A 15807-nucleotide genomic window follows, 5' to 3' on the forward strand; every position below is an offset into this window, starting at 1 on the left:
CCTGCTGGTTAGTAACACTACAGGGGATTTGTAAGGCTATGTTAGACGCTTCACAGTTCTACTTCACCTCCTAAGGAACAAAGCAGGGATTTTGAAGAATAGAAGGTGACATTTAACCTTTAAAAGTGGCCTTTTAGAGGGCTTTTAAATTCAGATCTTTTCCCTACAACTGGGGTGTGCGAAGGGCTGTGTTGGAAGGAAGGAGTGTCACATCAGGGTTTTAGGCCAGAAAATTAGTCCTTGCTCATTTCTTAATATATGAATTGAAAGTGACTGGCTCCCCCACGTAGGTTAAAAAAGCACATTTGATCTGAAGGTTGCCGAGGCAAGAGAATGAAATGCTTCAGTTGGGCTATTGAATTAACTATTTATGGCCAAGGAAGAAAAAACAGACTATGGCCATTTCCTGCATCGTATTCCAACATGTAAGGCCACGCTTGGAATCCCGCATCCAGTTTTGGTCGCCACGATGTAAAAAAGATGTGGAGACTCTAGAAAGAGTGCAGAGAAGAGCAACAAAGATGATTAGGGGACTGTCTATCTATCTATCTATCATCAATCTATCATCTATTATTACACTCTACCAATTTGTGTCTATCATCTACCTATCTCTCCATCTATATCTTATCTCTATCTCCATTTATATCTTATCATCTCTCTCTCTCTCTTATTTGTCTATTTATCATCTATCTCTGTTTATATCTTATCATCTGTATCTTCCATCTTTATTCATTCTCTCTCTCTCTTGTCTATCTACCTACCTACCTACCTATCCATCCATTGATCTATCTATCTATCTATCATCTATCTTATCATCTCTCTCCATCATCCATCCATCCATCCACCCATCTCTATCCATTATCTCGCTCTTCTGTCTGTCTGTCTATCTGTCTATCTGTCTACTATCTGTCCATTTATATCATGATAAGATATAAATGATCTATCTCTACTATCTGTCCATTTATATCTTATCATCTATCTCTCTATATCTATATCTATCTTATCATCTCTCTCCTTCTCTCTCTCCATTTATATCTTATGTCTGTCTGTCTGTCTATCATTTATCTCTTATCATCTCTCTCTCCCTTTCTAGCTCCATTTATATTATCATCTGTCTGTCTGTCTGCCTACCTGCCTACCTACTTATATCTTATCATCTGTATCTCTCTCTCTCTTATTTGTCTATTTATCATCTATCTCTGTTTATATCTTATCATCTGTATCTTCCATCTTTATTCATTATCTCTCTCTCTTGTCTATCTACCTACCTACCTATCCATCCATTGATCTATCTACCAGTATCTATCTATCTATCTATCTATCTATCTATCTATCATCTCTCTCCATCATCCATCCATCCACCCATCTCTATCCATTATCTTGCTCTTCTGTCTGTCTATCTGTCTACTATCTGTCCATTTATATCATGATAAGATATAAATGATCTATCTCTACTATCTGTCCATTTATATCTTATCATCTATCTCTCTATCTCTCTATCTTATCATCTCTCTCCTTCTCTCTCTCCATTTATATCTTATCATGTCTGTCTGTCTGTCTGTCTATCTATCATTTATCTCTTATCATCTCTCTCTCCTTCTAGCTCCATTTATATTATCATCTGTCTGTCTGCCTACCTACTTATATCTTATCATCTGTCTCTCTCTCTTATTTGTCTATTTATCATCTATCTCTTTTTATATCTTATCATCTGTATCTTCCATCTTTATTCATTATCTCTCTCTCTTGTCTATCTACCTACCTACCTATCCATCCATTGATCTATCTACCAGTATCTATCATCTCTCTCCATCATCCATCCATCCATCTACCCATCTCTATCCATTATCTCGCTCTTCTGTCTGTCTGTCTGTCTATCTGTCTACTATCTGTCCATTTATATCATGATAAGATATAAATGATCTATCTCTACTATCTGTCCATTTATATCTTATCATCTATCTCTCTATATCTATATCTATCTTATCATCTCTCTCCTTCTCTCTCTCCATTTATATCTTATCATGTCTGTCTGTCTGTCTATCTATCATTTATCTCTTATCATCTCTCTCTCCTTCTAGCTCCATTTATATTATCATCTGTCTGTCTGCCTACCTACTTATATCTTATCATCTGTCTCTCTCTCTTATTTGTCTATTTATCATCTATCTCTTTTTATATCTTATCATCTGTATCTTCCATCTTTATTCATTATCTCTCTCTCTTGTCTATCTACCTACCTACCTACCTACCTATCTATCCATTGATCTATCTACCAGTATCTATCTATCATCTCTCTCCATCATCCATCCATCCATCTACCCATCTCCATCCATTATCTCGCTCTTCTGTCTGTCTGTCTGTCTATCTGTCTACTATCTGTCCATTTATATCATGATAAGATATAAATGATCTATCTCTACTATCTGTCCATTTATATCTTATCATCTATCTCTCTATTATATCTATCTTATCATCTCTCTCCCTCTCTCTCTCCATTTATATCTTATCATGTCTGTCTGTCTGTCTGTCTGTCTATCTGTCTATCATTTATCTCTTATCATCTCTCTCTCTCCCTTTCTAGCTCCATTTATATTATCATCTGTCTGCCTGTCTGCCTACCTACTTATATCTTATCCTCTCTCTCTCTCTCTCTCCAATTGTCTAGCAGCTCATCTCCATCCACCTCACCCTCCTTCCCTCCTTTATAACAAGAAAGCCCAAGATTAATCCCGAATGGCCAAGGCAGGGAAAGGAAGGAGAGACTTCAGGGCCAGGCAGCTTATCCCAGCTCCAGATGAGATGGGACTACAACTCCCATGCGCCTCTGCAGCAAGCCAATCAAACGCTCCCGGGCTTCCCCCTTTTTTTTCTCTCTCCTCTCTCTCTCTCTCTCTCTCCCCCTCCCACCTCCAGGAGGCGGAGTTTCTCCGGACCAATGAGGAAGCGCTGACGTCACCACCGCCGCGCCGCCGCCGCTTCCTCGCGGACGGATCCTTTGGTTGCCGGGGCGACGGAGGAATCGGCCGCCCGGCCTGACCCCGAGGCCTCCTCTCCTCTCGCCCCGTCCGGATGCCCGTCTGGCAGCTCGCAGGCCGGCGGAGGGTGGCATGGAGGGGCGAGGCCCGGCCCTGAGCAGAAAGCAGCGCCTCTGAACCCGCCAGGCAAATGGTGAGCGGCGGAAGGCGGCGGGGGGGGGGGGGGAAGGGGCGGCGCCGGGGAGGGGCCCGCTCTGCCCCCCCATCCCCCACCCGGGTTGGGCCCTGGGGAGGGAGGAAAGGGGACCCTCTGGGAGGGCAATTCTGGCCTGCAGAACCCCGAGATTCCGCTAGGGGGCCGTTGCCCGGCTTGTCTTTGCTGCCCTCTAGTGCCCATGGCGAGCATTGCAGCCCAGGTTTGATAGCCCTCTCTGGAGGGATGGGGTGGGGTGGGGTGGGGGGGTTTCAACCTTGTCCTGGTATTATTTTCTCAAGGTGTTTCTTTTTAGGACCCCCTCGCAGGCCCTGTGTGGCAGCCAGAGTCCCAGGAGATCGGTTTCTGCCACCATCCTGGGGTTCAAACCCACCCAAGAGCTGGGGAGTGGGGCGGAGTGGGGGGGGGGGAATCCCTGCAAATAGGAGACCCTTTGTGTCCCTGGAGGGTGGAACTTGAAGGAAGATGGCTTGAAACAGCCCCCATCCCCAGGGATGGCATCTGGATGATGATGATGATGATGATGATGATGATGATGATGATGATGATATTTATTTATTTATTTGTTTGTTTATTTATTTATTTATTTATTTATTTATTTTTTTTATTGGTTCGATTTATATGCCGCCCTTCTCCGGAGACTCAGGGCGGCTTACAATGCGTTAAGCAATAGCCTTCATACTTTTGTATATACCTGCTTAGTAGGGCTTTCGGGCCCCCCCTAAGCGGTGTTCTTTTTTATACAAAGTCAGCTGATTGCCCCCACAATCCGGGTCCTCAATTTACCTACCTCGGAAGGATTGGAAGGCTGAGTCAACCTTGAGCCTGGTGAGATTTGAACTCGCAGTAATTGCAGGCAGCTGGCAGCTAAGGGCTACTTTAACAGCACTTTAGTCCGCTGCGCCACCAAGGCTCAATAATATAATAATAATAATAATAATAATAATAATAATAATAATAATAATAATAATATATAACAAATTATTATTATCTTTTTATTCATTGAACATGAAACTCAGTCAACTGAACATTTGTGACACATTTTTAAATGTTCAGTTGACTTTGAGTTTCATGTTTAATGAATAAAGTATATAATAATAACATCGATAATAATAAATAATCTGGGTAATAAAATAATAACAATACATCTAGGTTAACAACAACAACAACATCATCATTTTAAGAAGATACTTGGTCAATAGCCTCTCACCGCCCAGTACGCTCCCATAGAGAGGGGCTTCTCAGGGTGCCGTCAGCCAAACAATGTCGACTGGCGGCCCCCAGGGGGAGAGCCTTTTCTGTGGGGGCACCCACCATCTGGAACGAGCTCCCCCCCAAAATACAGAAGATTCCGGATCTGCGCACTTTCCGCCGTGCCCTCAAAACATTCCTGTTTCAGCAGGCCGGCCTGGCCTAATTTTTCCCTTTATATTGCTTTTTGATTTTATTTTAAACTGGGATGTCTTATATTATCTAGGACCAGAGTGTTTAGTATATTTTAATTGGTTTTTATTAACGTTTGTATTACATGTATTTCTATCGTTCGTTGTTCACCGCCCTGAGTCCCTTAGGAATAGGGCGGTATATAAATTTAATAAATAAATAAATAAATAAATAAATAAATACCTAGGATGCTGGCTTCAACCTGTATCAACCCTCATCGCCAGTCAATGATATTTGTGATACATTTTTAAGTGTTCAGTTGACTGAATTTCATGTTTAATGAATAAAAGAGATCATAATAATTTGTGGTGCATTTTTGAATGTTCAGTTGACTGAGTTTCATGTTTAATGAATAAAGTAATAACAAATTATAACGATAAATAATCTGGGTAATAAAATAATAACAATACATCTAGGTTAATAACAACAACTTTTTAAGAACTTGGTCGATACCTAGGATGCTGGCTTCAACCCGTGTGTCAACCCTCAGCGCCAGTCAACGATATTTGTGATACATTTTTATCACAAATGTTCAGTTGACTGAGTTGCATGTTTAATGAATAAAGGAGATAATACCAACAATAACAACAGCAGCAACAATAATAATATTTAATATTCAATTCAATTCACAGTCTGGTGCTGGTAAAAACATGACAGTTTAAGTCCTAACTAGGACCTAAGAGCCGTTAAGGTAGCATCTAAGTACATAGGCAGTTCTGAGTAAGGTGGTTTTTTGCAAAATCAGGATATTCAGGTCTGATAAATTCAAAATGTCCATGTCCTTCAGCCCTTTGGGTATTGCTCCAAGGGCTCCTATTACTATTGGTCCAACCATTGATTTCTTCCTCCATTCGGTAGTCGTTCAACTTCAATTTGTAATTATTATTGTTACATAAGATCTCATCTTCAATTCGATTCACAGTCTGGAGCTGGTAAAAACTTAACAGTTTAAGTCCTAACCAAAGCCCTAAGAGCTGTAGGCAGTTCTGTGTAAGGTGGCTTTTGCAAAGTCAGAATATTCAGGTCTCATAAATTCAAACTTTCCAGTTTCTAGGCAGCCCTTTGGGTATTGCTGCAAGGGTTCCTATGGCTATTGGTACCACCATTGATTTCTTCCTCCAAAATTGCTCAACTTCAATTTGCAAATCATGATCTTTTGTTATTTTTTCTAGCCGTTTCTCTTCACCTGGTTTTGCAATATTAATGAACCAGACTTTTTTCTTTTCCACAATAGTGATGTCAGGTGTGTTGTGGGCCAAATGTTTGTCTCTTTGAATCTAAAAGTCCCATGGCATTATATTATTATTATTATTATTGTTTTGTTGTTGTTGTTATTTTCAGCCTTTTTTGTTTATTTAAGTGTGTGTGTAAATCACACTATTTATAAATCAGTTAGTACTTTATTATAAACAATTACGTTATTTATAAATTATATACAAATAAAATTATATTTTTATATGTGTGTGTGTGTGTGTGAGTCAGCTCATGGCATAGTCATAGTAGCTAATGATGGTGATTCCTGGTTAACTGTTTGTAACCAGAAGAAGGCAGTTGGATTCTCGTTGAGGAATATGTAATTTCTGATTCCACAGATGGAAGAACAAACAGGAAGGAAAGTAGAAGAGCAATGGGGGAAAATATGCCAATTTATATTTTGCGTGCAGATTTAAAATAATTTAACATGGGTGTTAACTTCATTGCCGAGGAGTAACAATATTTTTGTTGTTAAAAAACCTTAAAAAACCCCAAAGATGAAGCACTTCTGTGATTCAGGATATGCAATTTTAGCGGGGGCGAACATGTTGATTTTCCATCTCTAAATCTCAGATACCTTTCTTGTCTTTTTAGGACATCAAAGGCCAGTACTGGACCGATGATGATTCTGATGGAGAAAATGAGTCCGAGGAATTTTTATATGGAGTACAGGTCAGGCCCCTGTGACCTCTGAAGGGTCAAGATGATGAGTTGTGGCTTACTTAAGGTGGGAGTGAGTAGGATTTCCTAGAAACATTGGGACAGCATAAAACCGCACTCACTCAAATAAAATAACAATCATTCTGTATATCCTACCTGGATTATTGGATCCCCAATGCAGAGCCCTCTGTTTTTCAAATGCTCTGACTTGGAATAACTTAGATATAATGTTATCGTTTCATACCAAAGTCTAATCACGAATCCTGATTAAATGACTAAGGACTTGGCGCCTCACTGTCTTTGCTCTGGACAGTTTAGGCTAAACCACGATGTGGTTAGATGAGATTTTGGCTTAGCCCGCTGTGCGAACCAAGCATCGCGGCTCGTTCGCCAAACTACGGCTGACGAAACGTGCGAACCTATCAATGTCTCTGGATACAACTCCATGACGGTTTTCTCTGTCGTTCTGCAGGGAACCTGTGCCGCCGATCTATATCGACATCCTCAACTGGATGTGGACATCGAAGCCGTAAAGGAACTCTACAGCGAGAATTCCGTCTCTGTCCGGTAAGTCCTGTCTTGCAGTCTGGCCACTGCCTTTTATTAAACAAGATGAGACAAAACAAGAATTGCTTTGAGGTTGGAGCGTTGAAGAACATGCATGTGCTGGTTTAATGCAAAGTTAAGTTTAAATACGTGCAATGGAGAAGAACTGTATCATTTCCTGTCTAAATATAGTTCCTTGGAGAAGCAATAAAATCTCTCTCAGGTGATTTCCAGGACAATGTTCTCTCTTTCTCTGTATGTGTGTGTCTTGGTGTGTGTGTGTGTGTTTGTGTGTATTTGAGAGCTGCTTGTGCCCTGAGGACAAGTTGCTTCTTTTGTTGCCTTCTGAAGCAGAAGCAGCAATTATTAGATAGCAGCAGCAGAAATGTTAAGGTCAGAGAAATAAACCAGGGAGGATTTTTAGTGAAGCGTATCAAAGGGAGTGGGATGTGGCCAGCAGAGCTGGGAAAGAGCAGAAACAGTCCTGAAAGGAGTAGCTATGTGCTGAAGGCTTGGGTGAGTGGACTGGATTCCCTTCCCTTCCCTTCCCTTCCCTTCCCTTCCTTTCTCTTCCCTTCCCTTCCCTTCCCTTCCCTTCCCTTCCTTTCTCTTCCCTTCCCTTCCCTTCCCTTTATAATAATTTATTATTACAGTCTTAGACCAGAACAAATAAAAGCACTCAGTATATATACCCTTAAAAATTCTAATACATATATATTCTAATATAAAATAATAAATAACAATTAAAATCAATAATAAAATCCAATGTCAATTATACATGGTCTGACTATACGATAGTTGCAATCCCTAAACTGTGTGGCCCATTGTAGGTCCAAAGCTAAAAGGGAAATGACCAAGCAGTGCAAAGGGGTCTGCCACAATTGTTATATAACATCGCTACGGTGGAGAAGACACGTGTTTGCGACAAATCCCCAGTGCTGCTGCGCAGAATCTGGCCACCTGCGCTGTAGTTATGGACTGTTCATCCTTAAGCAGCCACTGAAGATAGGTAGTGTCGGAATGGCTAGGATACCTAGCAGTTATTGGCAGAAAATTTACTGCTTATTCTGTGATTACAACTTAATTCTCTTCTTTTCCATAATCTTTCCTGTCTAATCATCTTAAGCCATAAATCATAACACGGGAGAAACTTCTGTGGGTTAGCCTTCTTCTTCTTCTTCTTCTTCTTCTTCTTCTTCTTCTTCTTCTTCTTCTTCTTCTTCTTCTTCTTCTTCTTCTTCTTCTTCTTCTTCTCCTCCTCCTCCTCCTCCTCCTCCTCCTCCTCCTCCTCCTCCTCCTCCTCCTCCTCCTCCTGCCTCTGCCCCACAGCTTTGGTGTGCCTGGCTTCCTCGTTTCAACAGGCTTTTTCCTAAGCTCCTCTTTTCCCCTGTAGGGAATATGGGACCATTGATGATGTGGACATTGACTTACATATCAACATCGGCTTCCTAGATGTAAGTTGCCGGCCACGCTAGTGCCTCTCTTGTGCTGAAGGGAGGGAGGATGGCAAAGGGCTGCCTGGTTGCCCCTTTGTGGATTTCTTTCCTCCCCTGGTTGGTATTATTTCGTCAGGAACAGAGAACGACATTCTTGTTGTTCCCCATGCAAGCATGAAGCAGAGCTGAGATGGACTAAAATAGTTGCTGAAATCAGAAGTGGGCAGTAGGTAGTAAGTAGTCTGTGGAGCCCTTGGTGCTCTCTGAGCTCATTTTTTTCCCCTTGCAGAAGTTTCATTACCCAATTTTGCAGACCCCACTCCTTTCTAGCCCTAATGAGGTTACCTACCATATTTTTCGGAGTATAAGATACACAGGAGTATAAGACGCACCTTAGTTTTTGGGGAGGAGAATAAGAAAAATGCTGATTGGCAGGTGGATTGGTCTCCCGGAATACCCCCAATCAGCTGTTCCCAGAGGTGAATTTTAGCAACAGGTTCCTTGGTTGTGAGCTCTGTGCCCTGCTTTTTTTTTGCTTTTTTCCCCTGCCTCTGAAATTTCTGAAACTGTGTTTCAGAAAAAAACTTTTTTTCCCTGCCTCTGAAAGCCTTCGAAACAGCTTCAGGAAAAATAGCCACTGGCTTCTTTTCTGAAGCTCTGTTTGGGGGCTTTTTTTCTGAAGCTTCGTTTCTGATGCCCACTCCCTACTAGCTCTGATGAGGTTACCTACTTGGGTAATGAAATGTCTGCAACAAAACAGCCAAGCTCAGGGAGCCCCCAAGGTCTCCACCATTCAACCCTGAGCTGCAAACACTCTCTTCTGTTGGTTCCTCAGAGACCCAGAGCTAGCACTGCTGAAACTTGCCAATTTTTTGCCCAGAAAAGCGCCTAGTGTGCTTGGTCTGGAATTGCTTTGTCTCTCATCAAAACTGGCAAATGAGAAAAATCCCCCTCCCACCTCAAAAGTTTATTGTTTCGCATTGTAGGAAGAAGTTGCCACCGCCTGGAAGGTCCTACGGACCGAACCCATCGTTCTCCGACTGCGGTTCTCCCTTTCCCAGTATCTGGATGGCCCCGGTGAGTAACATGCCTCTTGATGAAGGAGAATTAAAGAGTCTCATTTTTTGCTTGTTGACTTTTTGGTCAAGATTAGGGGCACCGTCAAACCTTAGCTGTTTATTATCTGACGTGTCCTTAATTTGAGGAACGGATATCCAGTCCTTGAGTTGCCATTTCAAGGAGCCCTCAACTTCACAAACTGTCCTTGTGTCTAGTTGTTCTGGTGTGCAGTGCTCTATAGCGTCGTTTTGAGGGTAGGAGTTGAAGCAATTTATGTCCAGGATGCGAGGGGTCTGTAGATATTTTCACAGGCCTCTTTTTGACTCGTGCAGTATACAGGTCCTCCATGGAAGGCAAGTTGGTAGCCATTGTTCTTTCTGCAGTTCTAATTATCCTCTGAAGTCTGTGTCTGTCTTGTTGGGTTGCAGAACCAAAATGCAGAACCAGAATGATTAAATGTGTCATCTGCACCTCCATAACTGCAGACAGTTATGGAGGTGCAGATGACACATTTAATCATTCCTCTGTAGAACTTGAGCTTCCTGAGTTGGTGCAGAAAAAACATTCCCATCAAGGTTACGGAGGGTTTCACCCTAGAATCCTTGTTCAAATGCTCAGCATTAACTCTGGCTTTGTTCTCCAGAACCGTCCATCGAGGTTTTCCAACCATCCAACAAGGAAGGGTTTGGACTGGGCCTGCAGTTGAAGAAGTGAGTCAAGGGTTGGTCCTTTGAATCCTCTGTGATATAGCAACCCCGTTCCTAAGGCCTCTGAGTGCGGAACCGAGGGATGATTTCTTGCCAAGGAAAAATCAAGTCCCTCTCCTGCCTCAAAATGCCTAAGTATGCAAAAGGCAGACAGCCAAGAACATTCCTGTGCTGCCACCTATCCAGGGGTGGGATGCTGGGGGTTCGCAGGGGTTCGGGAGAATCTCTAGCTAAGATTCTGTGCAGTTCGGAGAACCCCCAAATCCCACTCCTGGCTGCCCCGCCCACCCAGTCCCTCCCAGGAGTCCCCACGCGGCCCGTTTTGGATGCAGGTAAATGCAGGGTGCGTGCAGAGACACGGGGAGGGCGAAAAATAGGCCTACCAGAAGTTCAGGAAGGCCTGTTTCCTGCCTCCAGAGGGCCCCTGGAGCCTGGGGAGGCTGTTTTCGCCCTCCTGGAGGCTCGAGGAAAGCCTCCAGAGCCCAGGGAGGGCAAGTGCAGGAGGTGGACTAGGCCACGCCCACCATGACCACGCCCACCCAGCAACCAGGCAGAGAACCCCTTGCTCAAAATTTTTGAAGCTCACCCCTGCACCTATCCCCGAAGTAGTTTGTCACACCCTGTTCAGTCCTCTCTGAACGGGCATCTTTCTGCAAATAAATCCGATGCTTTTTTTCAGGAGGCAACTGGACTTTCTGGTTTTTCTTTGAAGGCATTTCACTTCTCCTCCAAGAAGCTGCTTCTTCTGAGCTGAAGTAGCTTCTTAGATGAGGAGCGAAACGCCTTCAAAGAAAAAAAAACAAAGTCCAGTTGCCTCCTGAAAAAAAGCATCTTTGGGACAACCAGTACCTGGATGACGGAGAATCTCCATAGACGCTTTCATCGCTAGTCCTCTTAAATTTATCTCTCTAGTGATGGAACTGATTTATTTTTGGAACGACACCCATTCAGAGAGGACCAGGGTGTGACAAACTTCAGAGGTAGGTGGCATAGGAATGTTCTTGGTTTTGTGTCTTTTTATGTGCCTGGAGATGTAGTTGTGAAGTTTCCAAAAGATGCCGTAATTAATTCATGAGCCATGAGCCGAACTTCAAAAGAAATACAGTCATTTATTAGGAGCACCATTTCGGCAATATTTGGATGCAGTTTGAACTAATCCCACGTAGATTTACGTTCCCCTTTGATCCTGTCTCCCCCCTCCTCTCTGGCCATGTCATAAATCACATTCTCCAATCAACCACTTTGGCTGGCTGTGAAATCCAACACCCTCCTTCTGATTGCGGTCAGGAAGAATGTATGGAATGCACTTCAGTTAGGGAAATCAATCGGCTCTATCAGTTCTCCCTCCCTCCTGCTCATGGCAACCTGAAAGCTTTGCAAGTTGACAGTAGTGATGGGGAGGACAAAGCCCTGAGGTCTTTTCTCTCTGCCCTTCCTTCCTCTTCTCATTCGCCCATTCCAATCGGGGTGGGTGGGAGGGAAACCCCCAGAGTATGCCTTGTGGGTGTGTTCTCTACCATCTTGTTCTATCTAATCCTTGTCAAATCATCTTCGCAGAATCCTGGGCATGTTCACATCCCAGCAATGGAAACACCTCAGCAACGACTTCCTCAAGACCCAGCAAGAAAAGCGGCACAGCTGGTTCAAAGGCAGTGGCACAATCAAAAAATTCCGTGCCGGTCTCAGCATCTTTTCACCCATTCCCAAGTAGGGCTGCTCTCTTCTCTTCTCTTCTCTTCTCTTCTCTTCTCTTCTCTTCTCTTCTCTTCTCTTCTCTTCTCTTCTCTTCTCTCTTCCTAAGAGGGGTTGTGGAGGTGGTTGGAAGCCTCCATTGGATGTGGAAGGTGGTTGGGTTGCTCTTTTCTGTCCTTCCTTCCTAAGGGAGACTGTTCTGACCCAGGCTTCCCCAAAAAGCACGAAGCAGAATCCTGGTCCCGACAAAACCCCTTTTATTAAACAAACAGTGAATTCCTCTTATTCACATCCAGCAAAGTCTTTTCAAGGGAGAATTTACAGTCACAGACCTTATCTGGCTTGGACAGCTGCCAGGTCGATATCTTCAGAACTTGGCAAAGAGTCTCGGAGAACTAATTGTCTCCTGCAAACTCCACTCCCCTTTCGCTCCTCTTTTATTCCCTCTGGGAGGAGCCATTCATCATCCACCTGTGGCCTTACTCCCAAATCGACTCTTGTTCTTTAGCTGTTCCCTTCGTCTGGCAACTCTGTGCATGCGCACACTGGGAACAGGCCCCAGCTGTTTGTCTGCCTCACTGATGTCTGACTCCGAAGGCAGCTGATAACTGGTATCCGGCCCTGGCCCCCTCTCTGCCTCCGACGCAGAGCCCTCATCAGAGCCTTCCCCAGACTCCAGGATTGGCCCATGTTCCTCCCCAACCTCCTCACTCTCCGAATCTGCTGCCAGATCTGCTGGCCACTGGCTGGCCACAACAGAGACATGGAAGTAGAACATGGACGTGGAAATGGATGGAAGCCAAAATTGTTGACCCCCTAGCTTTGAAACCCAGCCCTACCCAGTAAAGGTTCTCACGATTCTCCTTTTCCAATTGCCATCCCTCAACTGATGCACATCTCTTTGGGCTATACAGGTCTCCCAGTTTCCCCGTCATCCAGGACTCGATGCTCAAGGGCAAACTTGGCGTGCCAGATCTACGGGTCAACCGCCTGATGAACCGCTCTATCTCCTGCACGATGAAGAATTCTAAGGTGGAAGTTTTTGGCTACCCTCCCAGCACCCAGGCAGGTGTCGTCCCATTCAACATCCTGGTGGGTTCCCTCTCTGCCCTTGTCCCTTCGGGCTGGTTGGGTAGAGTTCCTTTTTTGGGGGTTGTGCCTCTCTCCTTGGAGAAATTAGAATCGAAAGAGGTGATCATCAGCAGACTCCTGGACATAGACCTGTGTTAAAGGCTTTGGGTTGCAGGTGGGAAAAGAACAGATTTGAAGGCTTCTCTCTACTAAACTACCCCATTGGGAAACATCCTTCAATTTCAAGGGACGCGGTGGCTCAGTGGCTAAGACGCTGAGCTTGTCGATCGAAAGGTCGGTAGTTCAGTGGTTCGAATCCCTACTGCCACGTAACGGGGTGAACTCCCATTCCTTGTCCCAGCTTCTGCCAACCTAGCAGTTCAAAAGCACGTAAAAAATGCAAGTGGAAAAAATAGGGATCACCTTTGATGGGAAGGGAACAGCGTTCCGTGTGCCTTTGGCGTTGAGTCATGCCAGCCACATGACCACGGAGACGTCTTCGGACAGCGCTGGCTCTTTGGCTTTGAAACGGAGATGAGCACCGCCCCCTAGAGTCGGGAATGACTAGCACATATGTGCGAGGGGAACCTTTATTTATTTATTTATTGGTTCGATTTATATGCCGCCCTTCTTCGGAGACTCAGGGCGGCTTACAGTGCGTTAAGCAATAGCCTTCATACTTTTGTATATACCTTTACCTTTATGCATATACCTTTATATGCGAGGGGAACCGTTACCTGCAATTTCAAAATTAGCACCTTGAGCAGAATGTTGAGGTTCTACTGCCTTGTGAATTCAGTAGCATGTTCATATCCCCCGCATGTAGGAAGCCAGATTTGACTGGCTGTCTGAGGAAAGCAAAGCAAATGCCGTAGTTAATCTATCTACTTAGTCCATCTAATTCAGTGTTTCTCAACCTTGGCCGCGGGACGATGTGTGGACTTCAACTCCCAGAATTCTCCAGCCACACATCTTGGATACATCCTCTTGAAGTGCTCCTTCCTACAAGTTGAAGGAACAATTTTCCTTCTTCACCCCGTGGGGATAAGCAAGCAGTTTTCCTTGGCACATTGGTAGTGATAGGAAGCCTGTTGCCCCTCCCAGATATGACAGTTTCAACCCGAGCTGTTAATGCTTGCAGATTATGGAAATGGTAGACTCCACTTATAGAGGGCCACGGGTTCCCCTCCCTAGAAAGATAGTGAGCCCACCGAGGCTACTGAGTTCTCAGCTGAGATTCCCAGAGTTCCTTCCTGAAGAGATTTCCTGGAATGACAACAAGTCTGAGCTGTGGATGAAGGGGTCCTCCAGATGATGAGTGGGCAGGTGCCAAGTCATGCGGTGGTCTCTTTCCTTGTGTTTTGTCCACAGGTTGGTGGCCACTGCAAAAACATCCCCACCTTGGAGTATGGCTTTCTCGTCCAGGTAAATATCTGTGCATCTTCCTTCGCTTTCATATTCTACTACACTCAGCGTTATATCCTACCCCTGTCCCATAATAGACCAATTTGGTTTTGATTTGATTGAAATCAAAGACCCAACTGATCCAACCCAACCTTCTTTGTCTGGGCAGAATTTAGGAATTCCAGTAAAAGAAAAAAAACCTGTGTCTCAGCAAGCACAAGTGTGAAAGCTGACAGCTACCGTATTTTTCGGAGTATAAGATGCTCCGGACTATTAAGACACACCTACCATTTTTTGGGAGGAAAACAAGAAAAAAAAATCTGCCTCTGCCTCCCAGCAATTTGCCTCCTTGCAGCAAACAGCCTCTTTTAGTTTCATTTTCATTTTCAGCACAGCCTGATTGGCACAAGAAAAAAAAGATTTGCCTCCCAGCAATTTGCCTCTTTGCAGCAAACAGCCTCTTTTAGTTTCATTTTCATTTTCAGCACAGCCTGATTAGCTCAAGAAAAAAAAATCTGCCTCCCAGCAATTTGCCTCCTTGCAGCAAACAGCGGAGGCCCGCGGAGGTGGCAATAGGCTATGGCAATCCCTTGTAGCCTGAAACAGCTGAGGGTCGGGAGGCTGATCGAACCAACAATCAGCTGCTTGTGCTAATCAGGCTGGAGCTGAAACAGACTGTTTGCTGCAAGGAGGTAAATTACTGGGAGGCAGAGGCCAAAGGGTGGGGGCCGGTGGGTGGGCGGGGCTACATTCAGTGTATAAGACGCACCCAAATTTTCATCCTCTTTTAGGTGCGTCTTATGCTCTGAAAAATACGGTAGTTGCCTTCCTTGTGTCTGGGTCCACAAACTGCATAATGTCCACCAAAATTTTGATTTGTCTGAGAATCCTGGGGATTGTTTTTCCAGCATCTGTAGTGAGACTGGAATTCTGGTGAGTTATGACCGGTCAACAGATTGGTGTATATAGTTCGGTGGGATTGAACTGGAGGGGGTGGGCTGTACTTTCTCTTTTCCCTTGAGGGCCACATTCTCATAGGCTGAATGGCTGGAAGCACCTGGTTTTGATGGGTCCAAAAGGGGCAGCGTTAGACATGGTCCTTCTGTACTCCCCTCTTCCTCTGCAGCTGTGTTGTTCTTAGCAGAGCTCTGGCAATAGCCCTTAGACTTATATACCGCTTCACAGTGCTTTCCAGCCCTCTCTAAGCGATTTACAGAGTCAGCATCTTGGCCCCAACAATCTGGGTCCTCATTTGACCACCTTGAAAGGATGGAAGGCTGAGTCAACCTTGAGCCTGCTGAGATTCGATGTGCCAAGTTGCAGGCAGCCGGCAGTGAGCAGAA

At 44.4% G+C, this 15807-nt stretch overlaps 1 protein-coding gene across 12 annotated transcripts in view; it reads left to right on the top strand.

The window, feature by feature from the left end:
* The window catches only part of PARP6 (poly(ADP-ribose) polymerase family member 6), a 33240-nt gene that overhangs the window by 615 nt on the left and 16818 nt on the right, over nucleotides 1–15807 (top strand). For 4 of the 12 annotated variants that reach the window (XR_015729744.1, XR_015729745.1, XM_087877786.1 and 1 more), the window contains exons 2-10: nucleotides 2917–3171; nucleotides 6484–6561; nucleotides 7022–7116; nucleotides 8489–8549; nucleotides 9518–9608; nucleotides 10234–10300; nucleotides 11855–12004; nucleotides 12904–13054; nucleotides 14432–14485. Coding sequence is in view for 8 of the 12 variants with exons in the window: in XM_087877786.1 (XP_087733912.1) it covers nucleotides 3169–3171; nucleotides 6484–6561; nucleotides 7022–7116; nucleotides 8489–8549; nucleotides 9518–9608; nucleotides 10234–10300; nucleotides 11855–12004; nucleotides 12904–13054; nucleotides 14432–14485 (750 nt within the window). In the remaining 4 variants the exon portion in view is untranslated. Of the gene's footprint in view, nucleotides 1–2916; nucleotides 3172–6483; nucleotides 6617–7021; nucleotides 7117–8488; nucleotides 8550–9517; nucleotides 9609–10233; nucleotides 10301–11854; nucleotides 12005–12903; nucleotides 13082–14431; nucleotides 14486–15807 lie in introns of those variants that run through there. The other 8 variants (XR_015729742.1, XR_015729743.1, XM_087877784.1 and 5 more) reach the window with 3 other exon arrangements.

Source organism: Pantherophis guttatus, chromosome 13 (genome assembly GCF_059756535.1).
Source record: "Pantherophis guttatus breed Tessera chromosome 13, ASM5975653v1, whole genome shotgun sequence".
NCBI lineage: Eukaryota > Metazoa > Chordata > Lepidosauria > Squamata > Colubridae > Pantherophis > Pantherophis guttatus.